The sequence below is a fragment of the Lycium ferocissimum genome, unplaced genomic scaffold (assembly GCF_029784015.1).
Source record: "Lycium ferocissimum isolate CSIRO_LF1 unplaced genomic scaffold, AGI_CSIRO_Lferr_CH_V1 ctg60, whole genome shotgun sequence".
In the NCBI taxonomy this organism is placed as follows: domain Eukaryota; kingdom Viridiplantae; phylum Streptophyta; class Magnoliopsida; order Solanales; family Solanaceae; genus Lycium; species Lycium ferocissimum.
Genome location: NW_026726189.1, coordinates 296,818 through 309,655, shown reverse-complemented (window position 1 = coordinate 309,655; position 12,838 = coordinate 296,818). Strand labels below are relative to the sequence as shown.

The window sequence follows — 12,838 nt, the reverse complement described above, 5'->3', positions numbered from 1 at the left end:
CTAACAGCCTCACAAAAGTTGAGCGCTTTTGTAGGATGATGTTCCATAATAGAAACATGTTTTAACAAAAAAGCAATTGGGGCATGGTGGATTCATGGGTATCGTATGCCAATGTCCATCACTAATGTTTTCATGGTTACTCCTGTCCGAAATTCACTGACACACTAATTTGGATTCACGTCGAATAAAGTGCTTTATATTGAGTAGTTCTCTATTTTCAAGACTCAAATCCAAAATTTCAAAAATTGAGTATCTCAATCATTCAACAAATATTTCTTAGGGGTTCATGCATCACTATTATTTGAGGCTACTGTTAGAAGCGTTTGGAAAGAAAACTTCTTTAAGTTATCTGACTTTCCATTAATATTGGAGTAGCACTTGGCACTTGCTCACTGGTTCCAGCACTTGTTCCCTCCTTTTTTTTTTTTTTTTTTTCCCTCTGATATTCTTGTTGAGAGAATATGGATGATGCAATCTATATATTCATGAGTTCAATGAATATAATATTTTCAACACGAAATATAAAGACATTAATGAAAACTCATTGATAATTTTGTAAATATTAAATTTTGAATAGCTATAGTAAATGACTCAAATTTGACCATTTATTATCTCCAAATATTTTCTATCTCGGATGATTTGCAAGGCTATTATCAATACTATCATGTCAGACGTTCTACTTCACTTGTATTCTTCTCAAAGAGCATTTACCATTTGTGACGACTTAAACTTGTTTTTTTCTCTTCTTTTTCCTGCTTTATTCATTTCATTTTTATCCTTTCAATTTGCGGTTCTTGAAAATTTAGAGAAAATATTTTCTATTCCTACTGAAAATCTGAATAGAAAAAAGTGACCGTACAAAGATCTCATGTATTTTATTTACATATCTATTATGTTATTTCTTACTGATCTCTTGTGAAATGAAAAGATCATATAACTAAAATAATATTTGTAAAGGACTACAAAATCAAGTTTCCCGAAATTTACTTTCCTAATTATTGTGACGCGAAGTCTAATTACTTATCCCCTCAAGTTTAATTCTGACCTTTGCAGTGAACTATACTATAAATTCCCTTACATCACATATAATAGGGAAGGACATGGAAGTGCGTAGGGCTAAATTGAATTAGTAGCTAGCGGGGTGGGCTAGGGCCTAAGCAGTAGCCATGGCCATTTCAGATTTGAACTACTTAATTATTCCGCCATTTAACAAAACAACATTTTTTGCTCATGTTAGCCCGTTTGGATTAGCTGAAAAAAGTGATTATTCCGCCATAGAACCACGATTTTTACTATTTTATACTTAATATTTTTTCCAAAACAAAATCCCTAACTTTCTCTCCACTCCACATTCGTGGTTCGTCCTTTTGCTTATATAGATACTTTCAAATTTATAATTTTTATTTAAGAAATTACGAATAGTTTAGCCATTTTATCAAAAGAACAGTTTGTCAACGCCTTTTTATCTAACACATCAATAGCTTATGAGTTATCAATTTCAGCACTTTCATTCAAATGCATAACTACTTATTATAAAATTAATTCCTAACACTTGAAGCTTAGTCTAAACGGACTAATAGTTACATTTCGCAGTATATACAAAAGGCTCCTTTGTTTTATGCAATTAATTGGCACACAAGGGTGAATATGCCAGATCATACCGAAAAATTAATAAGTAAGAGAAATGTAGAGAACAAAATGGTTAGGAGACTGTTGGTAGATTGCAGTTGGGATGTCGATCCCATTGGCTATCACTGTAAGTTTAATTAGCTAATGACTTTTTTATACTTGATTGTTGTGGACTAAAACACTCTACGTATCTTTATGTTTTGTAATATAGTGTCTTAAGTGGTATTATTAGATCATTTTCTCATTAAATGGAGGTACTTTTTGAATTGATTTCGTGTGGATGTAAGGACAAAAAATTGTAGAGGGAGCCAGAAGCCTAAATGTACTTCTTACCTAACAGCCTCACAAAAGTGATTTTTAAGTGCTGAAAGTTATTTTATAAATAAGCAGTTACGTGTTTGGATAAAAGTGCTTAAAGGGTTTTTAGAGGTAAGGGTAGTATTAAAATTAATAGAAAATATAAGGGATAAAAGTGTAAAGTTGTTGGTAAAACAAAAATGACTTTTAAGCCAAAAAAAAAAAAGTTGGGGTTGAGCAACTTCTTGGTTTTGGCTTATTTTAAACACTTTTTAACTTAATTTAAACTGTTTTCTATTTTACCAAACACCCAAATAAGTTAAAAAATGGCTTATAAGCTGGTTTGACCAACTTATAAGCCAATCCAAATGGGCTCATAGTCTAACCAAACCACCAGACTTAAGATTCCAACATAATCAAGAACATACCAAACATGAGATTGAATAACTCTAGTTCTGAAAATAACATCTGGGCGAAATTGAACCAATCTGAATACGAACTGATTCCAACACTATCAATATTACAGTACCAAACATGAGAGTGAATTGAAAGGAATTTTTGGTCTTTGCTCTCACTTACAACAACTCCTTTATCATCATGGTATACCATAACAAACATTTGTATGATATAATTATCTGGAAGCTACTTCTTGGTGGAAATGCAAAAATGATAAAGAACACAACAGCCTGCATCATTTAATAGAAATTTGGAGGGCATAATAGATAAACAGACCCTCAAACCTGACCTCAGCTGGCAAATATGCCCTCCAACTTTGAGTGTGCACAAATAGGCACCTCAACTTGTATAAAGTTGAGCACATAAACACAAATGTTGATGTGGCATTGATATGGCGTTTACGTGGCAAATAATTTTTGCGGTGTCTAAATGATAATTTTGTAAGTTGAAGTGTTCAACTGACTAAGTGGAGACAATTTGAGGTGTCTACTTGTGCACATTTAAAGTTTGAGGGCATAATTGTCAGCTGAGGCCAAGTTTGATAGTCTGTTTATGTATTATGCCAAATTTGGAGCAAGTCGAACTATTTAATGAACGTACGGGCTCTATCCATTTAATCAAACAACATAACAGGTAACCTGTTATGCCACGACATCTCACGCGGGTTACATTAAAAGTAAGCTGAACTGTTCAATAAGCCAGAAAAGGTGGCCAAAGTGACATCAATGGCTACAACTACAAGCATAAACTTAAATACATTAAACTGCAAAGACTACCTTCGGCCACAAACTTTCTTAGGCTGTAACTAAAACAAATGGACCGACTTCTGCAAGAAATCATTCATATACGAACGATGGTATTACAAGGACGAAATTTTCCAAAGTTTGTACAAACATATACAAGAAGCAGTCGAGTAAATGCAGGAATAAACAGAGATAATAAAACCAGCATCTCACTGCCTACTATAGACATAATGTACAAATCAAAATTAAAACTGCTACTAATCAATTCTCCTTTACAGTGTCAGCTACTCCTTGTCTAAATATTCCTTTTTAATTTCAATGTATGCCACTTGAGCACTCTGACTGTATTCGAACTATAAAGATTATGATCTCCCCTATGCAGTCTCCTATTTCAGGAGTTATTTTGAGTGTTTTCTGCTTTGTATTTTTGAAGTTCTTCTTGAGTACGTATCAGCCTGTATACCAAGGAAATACAAGTTTCAATGCCAGCAGATAAAATCTTCAATACAGGCATATGGCATTATTGGGTAACGATGATACCTCCACTGCAATTCAGCAATTTCGCTAATTAATTCCTTCTCTTTGTCATGAGCAACCTCCAACTACAAGAAACAGAGGAAGGGCAAATACTTAATACAGATACGACAAGATGCAAAAGTCACTTAAATGGTTCCTATTGCAAAAGGATGTTGAAAAGACTAATGCAAGCTCATACCAGTGATTTCTCCGCACCAGACGAATTTGATAGCATGCATCCAGCATCCACTGCAAGGTTGGCAGAAAAGGATAAAGTGAGACCAACACAAAAAGATACAATAAATAAAATTTCAATATGCATGGATTGTTCATACCTGCAGTGTCTCCAAGGGCCACTTGCCTCATTAGTCTAAGAATACTCTCCTGTTTAAGAGGGAAAACGGGAAAAACATTGGAAAAACAAAAACTGAAAAACTAATGTGTCATAATTGTAGATCCTTCTTACCCTTTGAAGAATATTTGCCTCTAAAATACTCTGCAATGCTGGGAAATGGGATGGTGTAAGAAGATTTGGTGCTGTAGCATCAGTAGGTAATGGTAGAGTAGCAGCAAGACTTTGTGGAATCACCTACATGATCCAGCACATTTTGTGTAATAAGTTGTAATAAAAATTAAACAAAAAAAGAGAGAGAAAAGCCTAAGAGATACAACAGTACATAGCAATGTCTAAGCCAACGTGAAGGTATACATAGGAGCTAAGCGTTGTCGAAAGGAAATAAGGAATTAGCTTGCAAGCTAAGGATTTAGCGACCAAAAGAAATATGTTCAGCCGTCAGAAAAGGTATTAGAAGAATTAGGGAAACCAACCAGCATGCTCTGACTCTTTTGTAGCATTGGAGATGCACCTACCTGAAGGAAGAAATTATTTCTTGTGAGGCAGGCATATCGATGTGTGTGTGTGTGTATAATATATGTTATATACTACAAATTACATCAATTCTAATAGCTAGTTGTGGTTGGTCATATAAAACCTACGTATCTATTTCATTCAGTATCTAAAACATCACTATTAGACTATTTTTATGTTGGCCATCGACTTACCATAACTGTCGTCCTTTATCTTGGTTTAGGAGTGGCTGTGCTTTGCAAAGCTCACATAGGCGGAGTATCTTAAAAATATTGCAAAATGAAAACTAAAGCTATGCATTCACCTTTTCCAAGTCGACATTCTCTGATGTGACTTTGAAACGTCCTTTTTGCTGAACAACATGACCCTTAGTCTTCTCATCAAAATCTTCACTGCTTGCTGCTAAATACAGTCTTGATTTAGCAAGGAAATATTAAACCAACGGAAAAAGAAAAAAAACAGAATATGTTGAACAACTATTTCTTACAGAAACAAATATACTAAAAATTATTTGTTAAGATCAAAAGCCATGTACAATCACGATACTTGCCTGAGGTTCTACAATGTTTACTGACTACTTCAGCTGGCACATCATCTCCTGTTTGAAGAACAGAAGCCCCGTTGCAACTGGATACATTTTGGATCTGACTTTTATCACTAATCACAAAGAGAAAAGCAATTTTAGGAACTTGGCAAAAAACGTGGCACTGCTTAAATAGTGGATTGTTAAACAAGCTAGCTAAGCATGTTGCCTATTAAAAGTTAAAGGAAAGTCAGAAGTCATTTATGAGATTTAATTACTAATACACATTCGACAATGCACAAGCAATACAAAGTTAAAGAAACAAAAACTGAAAAATTAGAGAAATGGCAAGGATTTCACTAGAATTCCATTCTTTTACATAGTTCATCCCTGAAATACTATGAGTTAGTAAAGAACAAGCTTTAATCAAATGAATCAAACCAGAGGGAAGACAGAGCTCCAGGTGAACAAGAGCAAGATTCAATGCAAAAGTTCTTTGATTAGGTTCCTCTTTCCTCATTCACTTTACCTAGCTGGGCTCGCCTTTATTCCTGGTAGAAACCTTCTTCTTCAATGACATATATTATTCATGGTTGTTTCTCAATCTCACTTGTCAAATAAATAATGACACATACTAACAACTTCTTAATACAAGCTTGATGATGTCAGAGGTGCGTTGAGGCCCAAAAGTATCAACAAAAAAGTTGGGAATAACAAGGGCTCAAATGGAATATCATTATTGCAAAAATATAGACAGCTTCCAGATGAGGGAGGAAGCAATTTGGAAAGTCACGTTTCATTTCCTTTTTAATCAGAGGATAGAAGTTAAGTATGACTTCTATCCACAAGAACAAGACCAAGCAGAGTACTATCTCCTTACCAAAACAAATCGATCAGCTAACAGCATAAATCCAAGTTAAAGAATTTGCTCGGAGCAAGAAAGGCTAAATTTAACAAGTCAAAGAAAATGCTAAAACATTGGATACTGACATCGTACAGTAATGCTTCACGAGGCTAAAAATCAAAAGTAATTCAAATAACAACCTTATAAGTATAGAGAAATACCTCAAAAAATGTCTAAGTCATTGAGCAAATTGTGTCATACCTCTGGCGAGAATTTATAGGCATTCCCTCGAGTAACTTCACATCAGCCACTTGTTCACCTTTTCCCACCAAATTCATTTCCATGCGATTGTCATAGCATGGCGAAGAATTTTGTGAAATTTGAGGTTCATGAAATGAACTGGCAATGCTTATATCATCATCAGATTTCTCACATTTACTTCTGAAATGTTCAAAAAAATAAAAGGAATGTTTAGCTACAGATACAAGCAAACATAATAATGTGCTCTTATTCTTGATATTTGGCGTAATGAAAACATGATAAAAGAGTAATGGTGATAAGTCTCAACATAGGATTGATGACATACATGCTATAAGCCATATTCTGGTTGGCAGGTGAAGGAGGGGCAGATGGATTGTTACTGTCCTGTTGAGAGATGTATCATATTAGAGGAAAGATCCCAAATTGCAACATATCATATAGAATAAAGGAGATCACGACATACAAATTCGGTAGCATCTGAATATTGACTTGAGAAGGAGAACTGATGCTGAAACTTGTGTAGCTGTTTCCCTGGAATATCAAGCGCAGACAGCGCATTCGAACTCCCACCTTGGTCCTTGTCACCAATAATCTCCTCATCTGGAATCTAAAAGCGAAAAAAATTGAAAAAAGAAAAAGGTAACACAATGCTCAGAACTTGCTTTTGTTTCACTAATTAAGAAAAGATTTCCAATGTGGACAATCTAGACTGAAATTCTTCATTTTGCAGCAAGTTTCACAATTATCAATTGAAGAGGCCAATAAAATTGAGCTTGCGAAAATACACATTAACCGAGAACCTCCATTTGTATACATTGAGAAACTAGCATATGATTGAAAATACTGAGGTACATGTGCATCAGAAAATAGATCTACGTACCAAGGTAGCCTGTGCCTTCAAATCTTCAAGGTTAAAATTCCAGCTGCTAATCCCCCGTTTATATTCATTCTGCATATAGTATTGAGGCACAGTAAGATCCAATTTGCAAAGATAAAAAGGAATATTGAAATGATGTACCAAAAGTAAGGTGTGAAAACAGAATTTGAAGCAAAATAGTAACGAAAAAAAGAAAGGTAAACCTGGAATGGAACAACTTCTAAAATATGTATCAGTGCTTTCAAAAAAAAATTCTTGTGTGTTGCTATCCTGCTAGATGAAGAATAATTTCTTTTCTTTCTCTTTTAAACTTGGAGTAGCTATTCCCAAAAAACAAAGAAACTTGTCTCGGGGTTTAATGATCAAAGTTATCAAACAATCACCTCGGAGTTCAGAAATTTCCTATAAGGTGGCGATCCTAAAAAATATAGGGAGTTTAATGTCGCAGCATTTACACAAACGGTCAATTTCTTAGGATCTGACAAGTCAATCTTTTGAAACTATATTAAAATGGCATTACCTTAATCAAAAAAAAAAGTTCAAAATATTTTCCGGTTAACTAAATAATATTCCTCCAAAAACACTTCTTTCCCTGCAACCTGCTAGTACCCCATTTGTGCCTAAGCTTTTGAAAAGATTTTCCTACATCCATCTTGTATATCAAATTTAAAAAGCACTGGACATATGACACATCGCTGGGATGAACCGGAGAGTCTAGTCATATGAATTACTTACCTCCAGTAAATACTGTTACTTTCTTGTTTGTTACATTTATTTTCCATAGATAAGCAATTTACAGAAAAACCATCTTATTTCCTAATGCACGCTTAACGTAAGCATGTAAGATACTCATTCTGTTATATAAGGCAATATGTTATACAGGTATCAAAATCTCAGTTTTCTCGTGAAATTGGCTGTGCACAGCAAACCTGTGATATTTCTTCTTTCTGCCCATCTGGTATCTTCTTCTGTGCTAGCATGTCTTCTTCTTTCCTCTACATTTAGGTTAGGAAAAACTCTTGTTAGCATAGAAATGCTGATCAATATTATCATCTGGATAAAGTATCATGTGGTTCTAAAGTGGGGAAACTCAGATTAAGTGACAGCAAATCACCTTCAAGGCCTTCATGCGATCTCCAAGTGCTGGCAAACCCTCCAACAATGTTCTAGCTATATAATCGTTGGACCTTGCTTGCTTAAAGAAAGGATGCTTCAGCAATTTTTTGGCTGAAGGTCGTTTTGAAGGATCTTTCACCAAGCAACTAGCAATCATTTGCTTAAAAGACTACAAAGGCAAAAAGGAGTTTAAGCAAAATGCCAATAACATTATCAGTAGATAATCAATGCTATTCACTTACCTTCGAAAACTTCTTATCCCTCTCGTAATCAAGGCCAGGGGGTGCATTTTGTAATGTCATTAGCAAGACCTGATAAGTACAGAATATTGAATGCATTTATTTTATATTTAGGACTTCAACAAAAGAAATATATCATGTCACTAACAATATTCACCTTCATTGGAGGATATTTTGAGAAAGGAGCATGGCCGTGAGCAAGCTCCAAAGCAGTTATGCCAAAGGACCAAATATCAGCTCTGTGAATGAGGATGGATTAAAAGAAAAAGAAAAAGAAAAAAAGGAGTTCCTTCAGAAAGTACACATTTAGGATGAAAAGACTACATAATTGACCAGAAGCATTACTTAAAATCATAACCATGCAATTGCTCCATGACCTCCGGCGCCATCCTGTAAAAGGAATCTAAATTATGGAAAACATTAAGGTGCAACATGAGCAAAATCTTCATCAATATTTTTAACATCTTAGTTTCTAGATGTACACTTTACGCATGCACTTATTCTCGCATGTCCACATAATTAGTACCAACATAGATCAAAAGTTTGAAGCTTATCAACCATTGAATAAATCATGAAAACTAAGTAGATAAAAACTCCAGAAGCATCCTCTTGGGTTAAAGCATACCAACAAGGAGTTCCGACAAATGTGTTCCGCATACGTTGTCTATCACCTGAATCAAATAAATAAGCAGAGACACCAAAATCTCCCAACTTTATTCCACCTCGTGCATCAATGAGAATATTCCCAGCCTGCAATAACCACACAAGTACGTGATATCAACCTCGGCATGGTAATGGAAAAGAATGTTTTTCCTTAGAAACATTTTGATGTTCATGCAGGTGGTGCCAACCATGAATAAGATTTGTCCTTTGTCATATTTCCATGGGATCTTAAGTGGAACAGGTATGCTAAAGTTTCTTCAAAGGAATCATTTTCCATGTTCAAACTCGAAAGAACAAAAACGACACTTATTAAAACTGTCAAAAAACTGTATGTACAGATCATGTCTAGTGAAGCGAGTTTCAATGGAAGTGCCCACCCAAAGAATCCTATTAATATCATCGAATCAAGACTTGTAAAAGTGAAACCTCATGAATATATATGTTCTGTCATCTAATACATAAAAAAAATCAGCCAATGCACGGAAATTAGTAATGGATTTAAGCAACAATGAGACTTACTTTAACATCACGATGGATGAATCCATGATGATGAAGATATTCCAAACCCTTTAAAACTTCCCGTAATACTGTTGCAATAACAGTCTCTTCAAAGCCATCTGGATGAGCAGCCTTCAGAATGTGGAGACAGGAACCTCCAGCCATATAAGGCATGATAACCCATAGATTGTGATCACTAACAAAGGAGCAGTGTGATTTAAGAACATTGGGATGATCAACTAGGACCATTGTTTGGGCTTCACGCGAGATGTTATTCTGGATATAAGTGTGAAAAGGAATCAGAAATTTGCCTTGATTCTACAATCAGATTATCATCAACCAAATCAAACAAAATGCCAGATCAGTTAATTACTCATTTCTGGTAGATATCTAGTTTTAACCTCTTCATTTTCAGAAGCTACCGATAACCTTAGCTTCTATCAGCTAAAACTAGCAAGAATTGAAGCAAAAAGGAATTCACTTTTGAAAACTACTTCTATTTGAGCTTTCATAGACAAATTTACCACGAAGCAACCTGTTGAATTGGCTTATCCAAAGTTCAAGTGTAAGACAGGTCTAAGCTAATTGTTATGTTTCAACTCTTTTCATGGAATGCTAGCATGTTGCATGAGATATTTTAGCGCTCATAACCAAGCAGTGAACCAAATAAGAACTGAACTGTTGAGGTGAATCAAAAGCACATGGCTACAGGAACTTGATTACCAAGCCATACACAACATAGCACTTTTAGCCTCCGTCAAATATTTAACCAACTCTGTCTGTTAGATTTGATGAGAACGGTGAAAGAAAGGAAATTAGTGGAAACTCACATATAAAGGTACGATTGTAGTTTCTGCTATTTTTTATTTATTTCTAGCGTCTGGTGCAGCTTTTTGAGGTGTAATTTCTGCATTTTTTTTTTTGTGAGTGTTTAGTGTAGTTTTTCGTGTTTCATATTTTAGGATTTGATGGGACTTTCTTGGTGTTTATGGACGTTAAATCTTTTTATGTCACTGTTTTCATCAAATCTAACGAACATAAATTGTTAAATCTTTGACATAAATTAAAAGTTTAAACTTTTGGCGAACTTAAAGGACCAAAACTGTTCAATGCATACTTAAGTCACTATTTTGAAACTATCCTCAAACATAAGGGGACCATCTTTATCATTTTTTCCAACATAGCACATGAAATTTGTATACAATCTCACAAGTGTGATTCCATTACATAAACAATCAAGCAAAGGAACTTCTCCACCTTTCATGCAAGTTCATGTCGTTCAAAATCAAAGTTGCAAAGAATAGCCAAACACCAGCGCTAGAAATGTCGAATTTTTTCTGTTATAAGCAACAAAACAGATATGCAGAATAGGAAATGAAGGAATACAATCATACCAAATCGGAATTATCGCGTTCGAAGTCGAGGATTTTAATGGCAACAACCTCGTTGATAGGAATACATAAAGCACGATGAACCGAAGCACTAACTCCTTGCCCTACTTCCTCGAAAAGCGTGTAATGCTCCGGTCCAATCGGATACTTCTTCTTGTCCATGATGAATGATCCCAAAAGAAATATCGAATAAGAACAAATATCCTTCAACTATTGAACGTCAAATAACACACAAATGCAGCTGGCTTGCGATCTACAGATCCGAATTCTACACAAACATCTCTATCACAATCACAAAAAAAAATCAAAGAGAAAAATTCAATTTTCATCAAAAGAGAAAACAAACAGAGCCTATAGAGTTTAGAAAGAAGAAAAGAAGGAAAACTCACGGGTATTATCAAGTTCAGATCCATGGACAGGATTAAATTAAATATATATCTACGGAAAAAGCAAAATATGGTAACCAAAGCAACCGTAATTATGATGTATCTTTATTTCAAAAATATATACATTTTTTTTAAAAAGGAAACTTTAATAAGTAGTGTCATATAAAGCAAGTATAATGGTTGAAAGGAAAGAGTGGGAAGAAAGGAAAGTTGATGAAGAAGAGAAGAGGATGATTATTGTTTTCTCGTGAGTGAGAGAAAGGCGGGCTTATCGGATCGCCGCTCCAACAATGAAGGAGAAAGCCATTATTATTTGTATTGCATAAATGCCGCCACTTGTTATCTTAACACTCGACCCTTTTCCCGCATATTGGAAATTCGTAGATCCTAATTTACGTGACACAATTAGAATTTAAAGAGTTAAACGTTTAAATTTGGAGCATGAATTCACGCTTGAATTATTTTTAGTATTTTAAAATAAAATTTATATATTTAAAAATTATAAAAAAAAGTATTCTTTTTTAAAGCTTTTAATTTGAGTGTCTTATTTTCTTTTTTGATTTTATTTCAAAAAGAGTATTTTTTTATCAAACATCATACATGACAAGTTTAAAATTATAAAATTTCAAGAATATTTTAACATACACATATCTTTTAATTTAGAACCACAAGATTGAAAAAATGTCATTTATTTCTTAAACTAGGTGTTCGGACAAACTAAGACAACTAAATTGGAATGACGGGAGTATAAGTCATAATAATTAAAATTTAAAATATTTAAAAGACATATGAAAATTTCGCGGCAAAAGAAAATATTATTTGACTAGTGAAATTCCAAAAAGTGACATAAGTCGAGACGGGAGGCGTATTCTTTTGCTGATTTTATGTGGCGTAAGGGGTACAATTGGATCTTTTAATGGTACAATTACCTTAAGCAACTGATATACTATTCTTTCTGATTTTTTTGACAAATTCTAACTTATGTCACGTGAGAAGCGCGTGATACTTCGTTTTTCGAGCATAGAGCTCAGTGATGATCGTGTCCAGAACGTCAAAGGGTCTAACAGTTGGACTCGGTGAATGTTGCGTAAGCCCATGGACCAGCTTGGATTGTCTTTTTTTTTTAAATAATAAAGAAAAGCTTTTCAACTTTTGCAAAATCGAAGCAAAAAGAATTCTTAAATTTATCTGAAAAATAATTTTTGCAAATCATTCAGATTCTTTCTTCAGAAAACTCTAAAAAAATAGGATTAATATGTATTAATCCCAGAATTTGTCAGAATATTTTATTTAGACACTCGAATTAAGTTATGTTTCACTTGAACACCTCAACTCCTAATAAATTGTTCCGATTAGACACTTTCGGCAAATTTTGAAACTTTTGTTGCGTGTGTTCTCATTCGTCTATTAAGCAGCTAAATTAACCACATAATATATGTCGTCTGCTTTAATTATACTCATTCATCTCAATAAGTCGTAAAACTCCAGACATTTTCTACTTGAGGTTGATGTATATGGATATGTAGTTAAC

At 34.2% G+C, this 12,838-nt stretch overlaps 1 protein-coding gene across 3 annotated transcripts; it reads right to left on the bottom strand.

Annotated features, from left to right (window-relative positions):
- Nucleotides 1-3,206: 3,206 nt before the first annotated feature.
- Nucleotides 3,207-11,674, bottom strand: LOC132045119 (uncharacterized). Of its 3 annotated transcripts, none has more exons than XM_059435653.1 (21): nucleotides 11,311-11,672; nucleotides 10,925-11,203; nucleotides 9,552-9,806; nucleotides 8,995-9,119; nucleotides 8,715-8,759; nucleotides 8,527-8,608; nucleotides 8,373-8,441; nucleotides 8,129-8,299; nucleotides 7,944-8,009; nucleotides 7,018-7,086; nucleotides 6,601-6,744; nucleotides 6,463-6,521; nucleotides 6,138-6,317; nucleotides 5,056-5,166; nucleotides 4,814-4,904; nucleotides 4,470-4,511; nucleotides 4,108-4,230; nucleotides 3,977-4,025; nucleotides 3,841-3,890; nucleotides 3,666-3,727; nucleotides 3,207-3,580 (listed from the first exon to the last, which is right to left on the bottom strand). In XM_059435653.1, the coding sequence occupies exons 2-21, from the start codon at nucleotides 11,081-11,083 to the stop codon at nucleotides 3,517-3,519; spliced, it is 2,016 nt and encodes a 671-aa protein (XP_059291636.1). In that variant the 5' UTR covers nucleotides 11,084-11,203; nucleotides 11,311-11,672; the 3' UTR covers nucleotides 3,207-3,516. The 3 variants fall into 3 exon arrangements, with proteins under 3 accessions (XP_059291636.1, XP_059291637.1, XP_059291638.1); XM_059435654.1 differs by having other exon boundaries at nucleotides 10,925-11,189; XM_059435655.1 differs by lacking the exon at nucleotides 4,470-4,511 and having other exon boundaries at nucleotides 11,311-11,674.
- Nucleotides 11,675-12,838: the final 1,164 nt, after the last annotated feature.

Excerpts from the sequence above, each read along its gene's own strand:
- LOC132045119 (XM_059435653.1), bottom strand. The coding sequence starts at position 11,083 with ATGGACAAGAAGAAGTATCCGATTGGACCGGAGCATTACACGCTTTTC. Across the intron at positions 8,300-8,372 it reads GGGATAAGAAGTTTTCGAAG|TCTTTTAAGCAAATGATTGC; the intron begins GTAAGTGAATAG and ends TTGCCTTTGTAG. Across the intron at positions 3,581-3,665 it reads ATTGCTGAATTGCAGTGGAG|GCTGATACGTACTCAAGAAG; the intron begins GTATCATCGTTA and ends CTTGGTATACAG.